Here is a 14,728-nt window from a genome sequence, read left to right as displayed (position 1 = left end):
GTAGAGTTTGTATCTTCCATTAGGGATTGGAGGCTCTAATGCAAAGTATGTAAACATGAAAGTAATTGCCCTGTCTTAAATGAAAGCCTAGCTCAACTGGTCACACATGAGAACTTCATGACATTCCTCTAGCCAATCCTTTATTCAACAAAATGTCAGTGCACATGTTGGGAGTGTACTGTTTCTTGGGCACTGCACAGGGACTGAACATACAGCAAACCAACCAAACAAACCAACATAGTCTTGTCTTCATTAAGCTTACAGTCAAAGGGCGTGTTTTCATCTGTTTTCCTAGGTCTATCAAATTAAAGAACTTATCTAAGATCCTACATGATGCCATTTTATTTAATCCCTTCTTACATATCCGTGAAAAATAGTCATACCAGTGAACATACTCACTTTGTCATTGTTCCTCAGAACCAGTGGAACTTCATAGACTTCACAGGGAGTGTAGTTCTGAAATACAATTTCTGATGGAAAGGGCTGGAATAATGCCTGATCCATGTCGATTCCTGAAAACTGCCATTGAAAGAATAAATTAAACATATAGTCACACAGTGGCAAAATGACTGGGGAAGATAAGAAAATATAACATAGGCCTACGGATATTAATGCTAAGAACACAGGAAACACTCAAAAAGTAGTAACTACTACAAACAATAATTGTTCTAATTAGTAAGGTGATTGTCATCAGTTTCTTTAATACAAAAAAAAAAAAAAAAAAAAAAACCAACCTGCAGTGGTCCTCAGTTTAAAGAAAACAACAACGGAGTCTAATGAGAACACCAATCCAAACCTTTTATTTCTAGTAATGGTAAATAAGGTAATTTGAACCAATTCCCCTATGAGAATAACAAAAAAAGCAGTATCAACAAATACCTGCATGGAGGCACTACAGAGCCAACAAGATAGTATGATTAATGTTGAAACTGTAAATTATCTCAAGCTAATAGCTTGCGTACTACCAAACACGTTTTGAGTATTGCCATTTTTCCTTTAAAATTTATCCTATCCCATGATGGCCCCTAGGTTCATGGCTGCACCCTGGGACACCTTGGCACACAGTATGGAAATTGAAGATATATGTGTTCATCTCAATAATTTAGAAATACAAGAGCAAACACAAAAGACAAATTAAAACCCAAACAAATGAAAAGAATGACATAACAAAAACAATAAGAGAAATTGATAAAACAGAAAACACCGATTAAAACCAAAACAAATGAAAAAAAAATGACATAACAAAAACAGTAGCAGAAATTCATGAAATAGAAAGTAACTAGACTATAGAAATAATAAAGCCAAAAGTTGAGTCTTCAAAAAGACTAATAAAATTGATAAAATAACTAGTAAGTCTAATCTAGAAAATAAAACAGAAGGTACAAAGAGCCAATAAAATAATGAAAATAGGGACACTACTACAGAATCTGAACCAAGTAAAAAGACAATAAATGTATATGATGTCAATAAATTTGAAAATTTAGATAAAAGGTACAAATTCCTACAAAAATGCAATTTATCAAAACTAGCACAAGAAGAAATAGAAAATACAAATAGTTCTATTACTTTTAAAGAAATTGAACTTGTAAGTAAAAATCTTTCATGGCAAAAACTCTGACCCAAATAACTTTACAAGCAAATTCTAATACACATTTAAAGAAGATACAACTCAAATATTGTGGAAACTCTGGAAACTCTTCCAAACTCTAAATATGGAAACTCTGACAAAGGAAAGAAAAATAAAAAATTAAATCTCCCAACACAATTGATAGTAGCAGGATAACTTTCATATACCTAAGAAAGACAGTAGGAAAAAGGGAAATTATAGGCCAGTCTTACTCAAGAACCATAGATTCAAAACACAAAAAGCAATACAACATTAGCAAATTGAAAACCCACAATATCTAAGAAGGATAACACATCATGACCAAGTTGGGTTTATATTAGAAATTGAAGATTGTTTTGACATTTGAAATTGAGTAAGAAGAAACAAAGTTGTCTTTACTCCAGAAGAAAAAATTGTTTATTTACAAAATTCAAAATAAAAAACCCAATAAACTGGTAGAATTAGTAGTGATTCATCAAAGTCACTAAGTACAAGATTGACATACAAAAATCAATTATATTTCTATGTACTAGCTATGATCCCAATACATTTAATAAAATTTTAAGAGTATATATTACTGAGAGGAATTAAAAAAGACCTACATAAATACAGGAATATATTAATACCATGTTCATGAATTAAAAGACTCAATATTTTAAAGATGTCAAGTACTCCTCAGATTGATACAAAAATTCATGAAACCCAATTTAAAAAAAAAAAATCCCAGAATTTTTTTGGGAAATTGAAAATCTGATTATAAAATTTATATGGAAAAGGAAAAGGACCAAGAATAGACAAGATCCATTTGAAGAACAAGATAGGAGGACTTGTTCTATCACGTAGCAGGATTTATCATAATTATATATTTTTAAAAATTTTTATAAGAGTTTATTTGAGCCAAACTGATGACACATTCCAAGGAGCAAGATCTCAATTGTTCCTTACATTATTTAACATCATATACTGTTACTTATAGTAATTAAAACAGTGAGCTACTAGCACAGTATTTATCATAAATACAAATATAATAGATGAGAAAGCCCAGAAACAAATCCTTAAATATATAGATGCTTGATTTATGACAAAGGAAACACTAAAAAGCACTGGGGAAGGGATATTTTTCCTTCAATAAATGGTGTTTTATTACATGGATATTCCACACGAAAAATATTAATTTAATCCCTATCACACACCATTCCAAGTGTATCAAAGCTCTCAATGTGAAAGGTAAAACAACAAAGTTTTCAGAAGAAAACTGAAAAGAATACCTTCATGATGTTAAAGAATGCAAAACTTTGTTTAATGGGACACAGAAAATACAAAACATAAATGAAAATATTGGTAAATTAAGTCATATTGCAATTTAAAACTTACGTTCATCAAAAGATACCCATTAGGGAATAAAAAAAGAAAGCCAAACAAAAGAAGATTATTTGAAATATGTGTAATTGATAGAGGACTAGTCTCCAGAACATCTGAAGAACTTTCACAAAATCAATAATAAATGCACACAAAAAATAAACATGTAATTGGTAAAAGATGTTATCAATATCCAAATGGCTAATAAAATAGGAAAAGGTGCTCAAATTTAGAAATTGTAAATTAAACCACAGCATGACAGCTCTACACAACCAATAAAATGATTTAAAGAGATTGACAATATTAAAAATTAGCATGGATGTAGTGCAACTGGAATTCTCACACACGGCTAGTGAAAGTATAAGTTGGTACAGTCACTTTAGAAAACTGGCAATTATCTACCAAAGCAAAACATATGCATAGCCTATCACCTAAATATTCTACTTGTATGTATATGCCCAACAGAAATGTATACATGTTCATTAAAAGATATGTACAAGAGTGTTTATAATAGCATCATTAATAATAGTGAAAATGTGGGGGAAAAACAAATGCTTATCAACAATAAAATGGAAAAATAAATGTGGTATAGTCATACAATGGAATACTATACATCAATAAAAATGAATAAACTACTGCTAAACACAACATAAGTAAGTCTCAAAAACATAAAATTGAGTGAAGTTAGCCAGAAATTAACTGAATATATGAGCTGAATGAATGATCTATAGTTCAGGTTATAGGCTGTAGCAAGAGATATAATTATGAAATTAATAATTTAAAAAGTGGGATTTAAAGCATTGTTCCCAGAAGGGGTCAGCTAAGGAGTGAGTTCAGAAGGAAAAGAAGAGGTTCAAGGACCAAGAACAGGGAGCTCCATCCAGCATTTAGTGATCAGGAAGAGGAAAAAGATCCAATAAATAAAATAAGAAAAAAGCAACCCATGAAGTAGACCATGAAGAAAACCCAAGGAATGTGATATCTGAGATATAAGTGAATAAAAAGATACAAAAAGAAACACTAACTGCGTCCAACGCTGTGAGACAACCCAGTATGCTGAACTGGTCAAGCTTAAGAATAAATTTTAAGAGAAACACACACACACACACACACACACACACACACGCACACACAAAACTTAAAGTAAGAGACACAGAAGATAGCCTGGTGTATGTAATTACAGTGAAATAAAAATGAACAGAAAGTTAAAAATGGATAAGAGAGAACATACAAGATGTAGAAGGGCAGACAAAGAAGGTCCAACATGTTCATAATTGATATTCCTAAAGAAAAGAACCAAAAATGGAATTAACAAATACTTGGTAATTCAAGAAAAACTTTGTAGGAATAAAATCAAGGTTCATAGTGTCTCGGGAAAAATTTAATCACATCCTAATGAAATTAGTAGACATTAAATTAGAATAAACAATCTTTGGGCATACAAGATAAAAGATTAAAGTATCTGTAGTGGGGAAAGCAAGCTGGCTTCATACTTTTACATACCATTATTTAAAGCCAGAAGGTAGTGAGGAAAACGCCTGCAAAGCTATTTTTGGAAAGATGTGTGACCCAGGAATTTTATACCTAACAAGTCTGCACTTCAGTATAAAGGCAACAGGCAAACATTGTAAAACATACAAAATCAAGGAAATATAGTTTCCATAAGCTCTTCTTGAAGAAATTAGTAAAGGATGACTGTCACCCAACTAAAAGACAAATGAAACTCCTGAAAATAAAATAAAATAAAACAACTGAGTTGAAAGAAGAAAGAGAAGATGAAATATAGTAAAATATACTAATTTCCTCATCCTTCACAGCAGTAGTCAAAATACGTTAAACCCACTCACACACACATGCACACGCACATACAAGCAATATGCACAGAAAAATACACCTAGTCTGGTATTAGTTATGCTATGGGAAAGGAGCAAATACCCCTTAATTAGGATGAATTAGCACTAGGAAAAACCATGTTCCCTGCCTCAAAGTTACAGAGTGGTTATGGGGAAAAGGATAAATAATAACTAAAGCTAGCAGTGCTCAGAGGAAAGTAAATTTTTATGCAGATCCTAGACAGGAGAGGCAATGGTGTTGTAGTGAGAGCACAAGAGTGTCAGGGTCTCATTCGTCATACGGGAAATAACTCTGAAAACTGCTCAGGAATAGTTTGAGGAACCCACTGAGGAACGAATCTCCAGCAGTCAACTGATGGAGGTTCATAGCATAACTTCTACATAAAAATTAAAACATATAATTCAAGCAATTAAAAAGTAGAAAATAAGACCTTATTTTATAACCATATGTTCCTAAAGCCTAGAATATATGCTTTACATTAGAACATAGAAACATGTTAAAATATCTTCTTTAGAGACTAAAAGGATACATTTGTTACTGGAAATGAGCCAGAAAACAAAACAAATGCCTACTTTAATAAACAATTCTGCCCTCTTCCTATCTACTGATGACAGCTCAGGTAAGGAGGGATTTCTTGTGCTAGGTAACTTAATTAGGTTTGGCTAATTTAATTATTGGAATTACTCCTAATCTGTAAACAATAGTGTCCAGAAATACCTAAGAAAGAAATGTAACTAGTCAAAAGTTATTTGTACTTATTGATTGCAATTCTCTCCATATCAAATCACAGATATCAAGGTCAACAAAGGTAGAAAAAGAATGTATAAAACAAACTCAGTAATTGGTTCATTAGCATAGAAACAATAACTATTACTTACTGTTGTTCTAGAATGGTCACATTATTACAGGGCCTAACTTTATATGCAGTTATGACAGAAAGTAGCTACCTTTTGATGTGTTGTTTCCCCCATATCTAAAAGCTCGATGATCTGTGGTCGGCACATCAACCGTGTATTAGCCAGTCTCTGCTCCGTGGTGAGGGACATTTCCTTCAGGAACTCTGAGGGAGTTAGCTAGAATTTAAAACAACGAGCCAAAGATTCATAAATGGTTATACTGAAACAGTGTTTTCATAAGCACCAGTAATGAATAATTTCTGTTTACAACTTTCAGGATAATTCTGGAATGCCACTAAGTTCCCTCACAAAATATTTAAAATAACTAAATAATACAAGAGAAGTACCCACGCACTTGTGAGCTCTTTGCTCAGTAATTTGAAATGACATGCGGGTGCTATTTCCTTATGATTTGGAAGGAATCACACAAAGGAACCTGGGGGAAAGGGGAATCAAGAAATTGCACAGGAACATGTCCAAAGAGCTTAACATTTAGCTCAGAAGAGGCATCTGAGCATAAAACTCTTTCTCAAACCACTTTCAGGCTTTGGATCTACGGAGATTGAAATACTTCTATTTTTCAACTGAAGTTACAACCTGCAAGCAAAGTTTGGGGTGTTTAACTATTATATTAGGTTAAAGAGCAAGCTTACAAAATGTAAAGGAACTGCGAAGTGACACTACTTAGAAATGCATCGGAACTCTTTAGAAACCGTAAGAGCGCATTTAGACCTTGTTTTAGAGGAGCTCTAAGCCAATCATCAGATCTGGCTGCTAGTCATATTCACATACCCAAAGAACACAAAATGCTTTAACACTTCCTAATGCTATGAGAGAAAAAAAAATGTAACCTATCATTTATCATTTGAATAACCCAACAAGGGCTTAGTTACCCAGGACGAATCACTATTATTATTGTTCTGGAATGTTCTCATTATTCCAGGGCCTACTTTATTTATTTATTTATTTATTTATTTATTTATTTATTTATTTATTTAATACCAGGAAAGGATTTTTTTTTAAATTAAACTTGTAATTTACATACTACAGAGAGAAACCACATACCATTTGCCCAGTTTCCCCAATAATAGTGTCTTGCAAAACTATAGCACAGTATCACAAGCTGGATGCTGACAGTGATACAGTCAAGACCACCACCCAGGGCCTACTCTGGATACAAGGAGATTACGATCATTAGCAGCAACGTACGTAATGCTTCAGTGTGTGACAAGACTTTGCAAAACAATCAGAGGCATCTAATTTAGCTGATTTATTTCATCTTGGGTTAAAAATCAATGCTTTTCAAATTCCCTACAGAATTATTTTCTGTGATTGGATCCATTTAAATGAAGGCATATTACGAACATAGCTTCTAACTTGTTTTTTTGGGTTTTTTAAAAATTGGAACCCAGTTTAGAATACTAATATGTTAAGAGGCTATCGGCTGTGTTGTGATTAAAATAAAAATAAACTCTTAAAGGCAAAAAGTCAGGAGTTACCCTAAATAAGGAACACTAATCACCACAAAAGAAAATGATGATGGATTTTATTTTACTAATTGGAATGTAACTTGAGATTGCAGTGAACACTATGTCTAACACTGTAAATTGCTATTGATATTTTCTATAGCATGTAGTTTATAATTCAATTCTCACCAAATCATTATAATTCATTTAAAATATAAACATTTTTCTTTTAAAAGAAAGAAAAAATAATGTATTTTTCCTATCTACAATAGTCACTATTTTAATATTCTATCTTCTACAAATATACAAACAAAAATAACTCTTGCCAATCAACAGATAATAGATTACTTAGGTTAAAACCTATGAAATTCTGATAGTTGGTTGTATTTGAACTACACAAATGAAGTCGTACAGGGTTCAACCAAATATTTAGAAAACCTTAATAATTTGCTTCCATCGTCTTACTCCAACTGATTACCTTAAGCCTCTACTTCGATGTATATAATTTCAAAAACTTCTCAGGCTTTAAGAGGTGCCTATGCTCTGCAACAAGCTACCGCGCTCACTAAATTTATATTATCAGTCAGTGATTCTGTTTGATATTCTGAGAATGCCAAGTAGCAGCTGTCATTCTCCCGAGGAGACTGTATTAAGTGTTTTACACTGAAATCCTCTGATACATTACCATTCGGTTTACTTCTTCTTCTGTCACTACCTTTGGAATCAGGGGTGGCAAAACTTTGTTTTGGAATCCTTTAAGCATTTTGACTAATCCCATCTGAACAGCCCCCGAGGATTCCTCAAGTCTTCTACTTGTCATTTTTTGTTATTTCCTTTGCTCACCTAAGAGTGAAAACAAGTTTTAGAATAAATACAGTTAATCCTGAATACAGGCCACAATTTTTTTAAAGCTTTTTCAAATACGGGGAGGTTTAGAAAATACTGATCTTCAAAAACACATCAAATGCTTGGAACAAATGCCTTAACCAAAGGTGTCTATTCCACGTAACTAGTCTAGATTTAGCCTCCTCCCAAAGTTTAGGATCCGTTTTATACTAACCAAGTGATTGGGGATGAAGCTCGGGGAAGACATGGAAATACACACAGTTCTTATATTTTGGCACTTTTATCTTCCCCAGATAAACAAATAAACACTGCTCAATAGATATACTTCATAATTTGCTACTTTATCTGCTTATTTGACAATTGTCTCTCATGACATCCTTCAAACAGAAAAACAAACAAGGTTTTAGGCCTTCATAGCTGGGCAGAGAATCAAAAAAGGTAGCATGAGATGAGATTGGGAACAGGAAGTTTTTGAAGAAGTTTTGAAGTTTATCAGGCACCCTATATATCTCCAAATCAAAGAACTATAACATCTCTCTTTGCATATCCTTCTTTATACTTCTGGCAGGATACTTGCAACTGGGGGGGGGGGCATTTATGACTAAGTAAGTAATTTCTGTTTTCAGTAATAGCAGGCTAGGTTATTCAACCCTGTGCCCACCCTCAAAAACTAAAAAATGCTTGATACAATGGCAAATAAAAAACCCTAAAATTATTAAAAAGTTCACAAGACAGTCAGGCATTATCAAAATGGAGGAGAAAGAGGTGCATAAGGAAAATAGATTTGAATGCAAATGTAATAAAGTACACTGAAGTAAAGCAGTAAAACAAAGAAATGAATATGAATTTTTTTAAGAGGAAAAAAGATCAGAGTACAAATGATTGAACTAGAAGACAAAAGAGATCCAACATGCTATAATTGGAGCCCATGGAGAAGAAAAACAAAGTACTGGGATGGAACTAATATTTAAAACTATAACCCAAGGAGGCCGGCCCAGTGGCTCAGATGGTTGGAACGCCATGCTCCTAACGCCGAGGTCACCGGTTCGATTCCCACATGGACCAGTGAGCTGCACCCTCTACAGCTAAGATTGTGAACAACACCTCTCCCTGGAGCTGGGCTGCGGTGAGCAGCCAGAGGTTGGCATGAGCTGCCATGGGCTGCTGAATGCTGCCATGAGCCACTGTGTGCTGCCACGGGCTACCGTGTGCCACCATGAGCAGCTGGTGGCCAGCATGGGTGGCCTGCAGCCAGTGTGAGTAGTCGGCAACCATCATGAGCTGCCGTGGGCTACTGTACGCTGCTTTGAGCGGCCGGTGGCCAGCATGAGTGGCCGGCAGCCAGCATGAGTGGTTACCAGCAGCCAGCCAGTGTGAGTGGCCAGCAGACATGGTGAGCGACCAGCAGCCGGGGAGAGCTGCCGTGAGCTGCTATGAATGGCCAACAGACGACTAGTGATCGAATGCCTCAGCCGGGGGAGCACAAGGCTCCTAATACCAGCCTGGGCCAGGGAGCTGTGTCCTACACAACTAGACTGAGAAACAACGGCTTGAACCAGAGTGGAGGGGGGTGGAAGAAAGGGGGGGAACCCCAAAAAACTATATAACCCAAGAAAAAATTTCAGAAATAAAAGGAAATATAATTAAAAGGGACCAGTATGTACCCAGGAAAATTGACCCAGAATGATCAACTCTGAGTCATTATCTTAGCAAAACTATTAGACTTCAAAGAATTTTTAAAACTCCTCATATCCTCCAAACAAAAAAATAAAATAAGTTACAGGGGCAAGAGAATGAGATGTCATTGGAGTTTGAAAAAGCAACCTATGAAATGGGAAAACAGAGGAGCAACATTTTCTAAAAACTTTAAAAAGAGTGAGCCAAGGATTTTATACACAGCAAAGCTATCCTTCAATTATTAAGGCTACAGAAAAGGAGTTTTGAACATGCAAAAATTCAAGAACTATTGTAAAGATGTTCCCTTCCTGTGGAATCTACTACAAGATGGTCTTCATCCAACCAAAAGGTGACTGGAGAACATCGGCAAAAGGACTGATAATGAGCATTTCATGCATTTAATTGTAGGGCTAAGATTAAAGTGAAATTGAGGACATGAGGAGAAGAATAGAATTTAAACATTGTGTTTTCTGACAAAATAGAAAGAATGCAATTTTAAAATGGAAGGAAAAAAGAGAAAGAAATCCAAAAGTAGAATAAGCTCATTGACAGTTGTATAAGAAATAGGAAGGAGTCAAACCATTTAACCAGATATTTGAATAAAGGAAGATTTAGGGAATTATGGTAGACAGTCCCTATGATGATACTTGTTCCCAAGCATTCAACTATTTGTGTAATCTCCTCCCCTTTAGTGTGGGCTGTACTTAGGTTTCTTAAAAATATAATACAGCACAAGTGATGGATGTCACTTCTGAGACTAGTTATAGATACTTGTTCTGTCTTGGGCACTGTCTGGCTTTCTCCGATCACCAGCTGCCACATTGTGAGGACACTCGGGATGCCTATAGAGAGGCACATGTGGTGAGGAACCAAGCCCTGCCAGCAATGAGCTTGGAAGTGGATCTTCTAAGGCCTGCCAACAACCATGTGAATGAACCTGAAGGCAGATTTGCCAGCCCCAGTTGAGCCTTGAAATGGTTTGTGTCTTGGCCAACAGCTTGAGTAGAAATGCATGAGAGATTCTGAGTAGGAGGCTAAGCCACACCTAGATTCCTGACCCATAGAAACTGTGAGAAAACAAATACTCATTGTTTTAAGCTACTGATATTTGGGTAATTTGTTGTATAGCAATAGATAACTAATATAGGCCCTGTAGAAGGTTTATATGTAAAGAAAACTACTGAACATAAATATAAACCTTCCTCAATGCCAAAAGAAATTTTAGAAAAAGTAAAGAAGACATACTAAGCAAAGACAAAGCACATGTAATACACAAAATTATTACAATATAAAATAATATGGCAAGAGACAGCATCAACATGGTGGAATTGGTAGTTGACAACGTCGGTCTCCCTCACAAAATGACTAACTAGAAACTATCCACAGACAGGACACTTTTGTGAAGATATCTGAAGCACCCCCTTGGGTCACAGACATGGATAAACCTCAGAAACATTATGCTTAGTAAAATAAGTCAATCACAAAAGACCACATATTACATGAGTCCATTCACCTGAAGTGTTCAGAACAGGGAAGTCTCTAGAGAGAAAGTAAATTTGTGGTTGCTTAGGATTGGGAGGGATGAAGGGATGGGATGTGGTGATACCAAAAAACATGGGACTTCTTTTTGAGGTGATGAAAATATTCTACAATTGACTGCGTTGATGACTGCATATATTTGTGAATATACTAAAAACTGTTGAATTGTATGTACAATTTAAATGTGTGAATTGTGTGAGTTATACCTCAATAAAGTTGTTAAAAATACATTTTAAAACATTTAGACAATCAATTCTTAAAAATTGTAACAAATGAAACAAATGAACCTTGCTGTATATCAAGTTGGAGTCATAACCACAAAGAGAAAACAATTATTCCAACTGACCTTACCACAAAGTATTTTGACTGTATATTGTCAATAGATAGTAGTCTGTTAGTTATAACATTAGTAATAATACTTTAAAAACAAGTAGTTATACCCATATTGTTAGGAACCAAGTATTTCAGCATTTAAAAAAGTATAAAACCAAGTAAGTTCTTAAATTAAGAAACCCTATAATCTTAAATTTAAATTGAAAATATGTGTGAGCTCATGATTATTTTCTCCTTTTAAATAACCTCTCTACTGAAAAAGCCTAGAAGCAATAAAAGCCCAGTAAGTAATGGCAGTCCAGGGACATAGTGTGGTCTCAAAATAGCATTTCCCACTAAAAGGAACCACAACTCCTTGGAGAAATGGGTAACTCAAGGTCCGGGGCACAAAATGTATAAGACAAACTTGGCACATTCTATTACACTATAAAATAAGGATGTTATCAAAGGCTTCTGGGGTTGTGTCTAAAGGACCCAGAGCAACTTGAAGGAGTTCCCATTCACCAAATATAAAACACTTTGAGCATAAAAAAACAAGTCTGCAATAAATTAGTCTCTAAAAAATCTGAGTTCAAATGATACTAAGAAAATCATTAGTCACCTTTGGAAGTTGCTAGGGTCCAAACTAATTAGTCTGGAAATAATAAAAGGGAAGAATCAACCATTTATCCTGTACTTTTTCTGTACAAATTGCATTGCAAGTTAACCAAATAGTTGATGAGGGAAAATTATTCTTCATATAAGAATTCCAGGTAATAAATGCAGAAGAAATGATGGGAAAATAATAAACATTTTATAGCCCCTAATGAAATGAAGGATCATAAATGCTAAAAGCATTAAAAAGGTGTTGCTGAAGAACTTTATAACAGCTCAATAAGGCTAACAACACCTGAGCCCTCTAAATCAATCTTAACACTAAGCGAATGAAAACCAGACATATTATGTGCTGCCTGACACAGTACACTGCACAGCCCCACCTATGCAGAACTATTAACAAAAATCTAAAATGAAATCTAATTAAGCCTCTAGACCTACCAGCCAGGTTGCAGGAGATACAGGGAATGGAGGAACATACATATTCTGTAAGAATATAATTAAGGCGAATCCTGAAGGTTGGAAATGTTATAAGAAAATGACCTAGTTTATTCAATTAATAAATAGCACGAGAGGGAGGGAGAGAGAGAAGGAGTGGGGGAGGTAAAGAGGGAGGGAGGAAGGGAGAAAGAGAAGGAGAGAGTGAGATGAATTAAAAGAGTCTTATACCAGTCAAGTGTAAAGGGTGGACTTTGTTTGGATCATGATTCCAATAAATGAGTAATAGATAATATAAAATAATTATTGTTCTTTTTTTGTGGGATGATACTGTGGATATGACTTTTTTAAAAAGAAAATTCTTATCTGTCAGAGATACATACTGAGCATTTATAGGTAAAGAGAAATTATGTCTGAGATTTTCTTTAAAATACTCCAGGAAAAAAATGTGGGAGGGTGGTGGTGAGTGTGGGTATGGGTGTGGGTGTGTGAGGGGGAAGGATAGATGAAACAAAAATGGGAGAACGTTGGTAACTACTGAAGATGGATTATACTATTCTCTTCACTTTTGTGCATGCTTTTAAATTTTCATAATTAAAAACATTAATACACTAAATCAATTTTTAAAAGTGGCAAGACTTCCACTACTGACAAAATAGAGTAGATATACTTGCTGTATACCAGAAATTGCCATATACCAGAAGCAGTGTGTGACACGGAGCATTGTGATGATGGAGGATGATTTACCACACACTTTAAAACACACCTTCTCTCAACCATAGCTCACGCCCAACTGATAGCACTGAACAAGTTGAAACTTGTCACACACTGTTACTAAGGTTCGACGCGCCACTTCCCGTATTGAAGATCCTTGCCTTTCCATTGGATGGCACTCGGCAGCAGCATTCATCATATTTTGTGATCACAACGGAAAGGATCCGTATCACACATCACTTCTGGTATACGGCAATTTCTGTCAAATAAAAACATTACGGTGTGTTCTCATCCACCTTATTCACCAGCTCTGGCACTGTGCAACTTCTGGCTCTTCCCCAAAGTCAGAATGATTCAGGACATCGAGGCAGCCACAACAGCGCAACTAAAGACACTCACAAAAGAGGACTTCCAGAAGTGCTTCAGAAAGTGGCAAGAATGATGGGATAAGTGTGTTCAAAGTGAGGGGGAATATTTTAAGGGAGACTATCAGCAATGTGTCTTTTACTGTAATAATTTTTTTAATTTAAACTTTTACATTTTTTGATCACACTTTGTATATAGGCCTAACATAGTGCCTGACACAGAGTCAATAAATATTTGTTGAATAATTGGATGGGCAGCTCAATCACTAAACCATTTATTATGTTTTCCTTCTCAAAGTTATCTTCATTTTAAAAAAGAATCACTTGTCAGATATTTATTGGTTTTTACTACTCTACATCCATTAACTCTTCTTCTGGGATCAATATCCTTTTTTCTTAGAAAAATACCCCACTCCTTATTCTAATCCTGGAGTGGTTTACCCTAATATCACAACTCCCCAGGCACAGTGATTGGTTCAGGACAGGGCAAATGACCCAAGTCAAAGCAATCAGAGCCAATGAGGCTTAATTCTGACTTTATTGAAACTACTGAAAAAGAGACATGCTTTCTTTCCATTGAGGTTGTGGAGAAGGGGGATATGAGCTTGAAATTGATGGCAGCCCTCTTGCCCTTATGAAGGGAGAGGCTGTCTACGAATGAAGCCACACAAAAGAAAGCAGTGCCAAGAGACAATTCCAATGACATCATTTGAATCCTTAGATCCATCCAGGAACTTGAGTTATCTGAGCCAATAAATGTTCTTTGACACAAGTGTCATATGAGCTGGCCACAGTCTCTTGACAAAGTGAATTCCTTATAAATAATTGCAGTCCATCTATTATTTGTAATGTATTACGATAGCATGAATAACTTGAGAGCCATTCAGACCATAACTTGCAAAAGCACTTTTTGGTCTTGTTCATTTTGTCAAATATGCTCATTTAAATATGACAGACAAGCTATTTTAAACCATGTTTGCCTTACTAAAATATAATAACTTTCAATTTATATGCCATTGATTCTGTCACCACCAAAGTCTA

At 35.1% G+C, this 14,728-nt stretch overlaps 1 protein-coding gene across 1 annotated transcript in view; it reads right to left on the bottom strand.

The window, feature by feature from the left end:
- Positions 1 to 14,728, bottom strand: part of HYDIN (HYDIN axonemal central pair apparatus protein) — a 299,173-nt gene that overhangs the window by 273,180 nt on the left and 11,265 nt on the right. Inside the window, exons 2-4 of the mRNA XM_033128646.1 lie at positions 7,867 to 8,024; positions 5,767 to 5,892; positions 400 to 519 (exon numbers count right to left, since the gene is read on the bottom strand). Coding sequence (XP_032984537.1) covers positions 400 to 519; positions 5,767 to 5,892; positions 7,867 to 8,001 — 381 coding nt within the window. The 5' untranslated portion in view covers positions 8,002 to 8,024. The remainder of the gene's footprint in view (positions 1 to 399; positions 520 to 5,766; positions 5,893 to 7,866; positions 8,025 to 14,728) is intronic.

This window comes from Rhinolophus ferrumequinum, chromosome 15, assembly GCF_004115265.2.
Source record: "Rhinolophus ferrumequinum isolate MPI-CBG mRhiFer1 chromosome 15, mRhiFer1_v1.p, whole genome shotgun sequence".
NCBI classification, from domain to species: Eukaryota; Metazoa; Chordata; class Mammalia; order Chiroptera; family Rhinolophidae; genus Rhinolophus; species Rhinolophus ferrumequinum.
The sequence above is the reverse complement of the archived record's forward strand: the minus strand, read 5'-3'. Positions and strand labels throughout refer to the sequence as shown.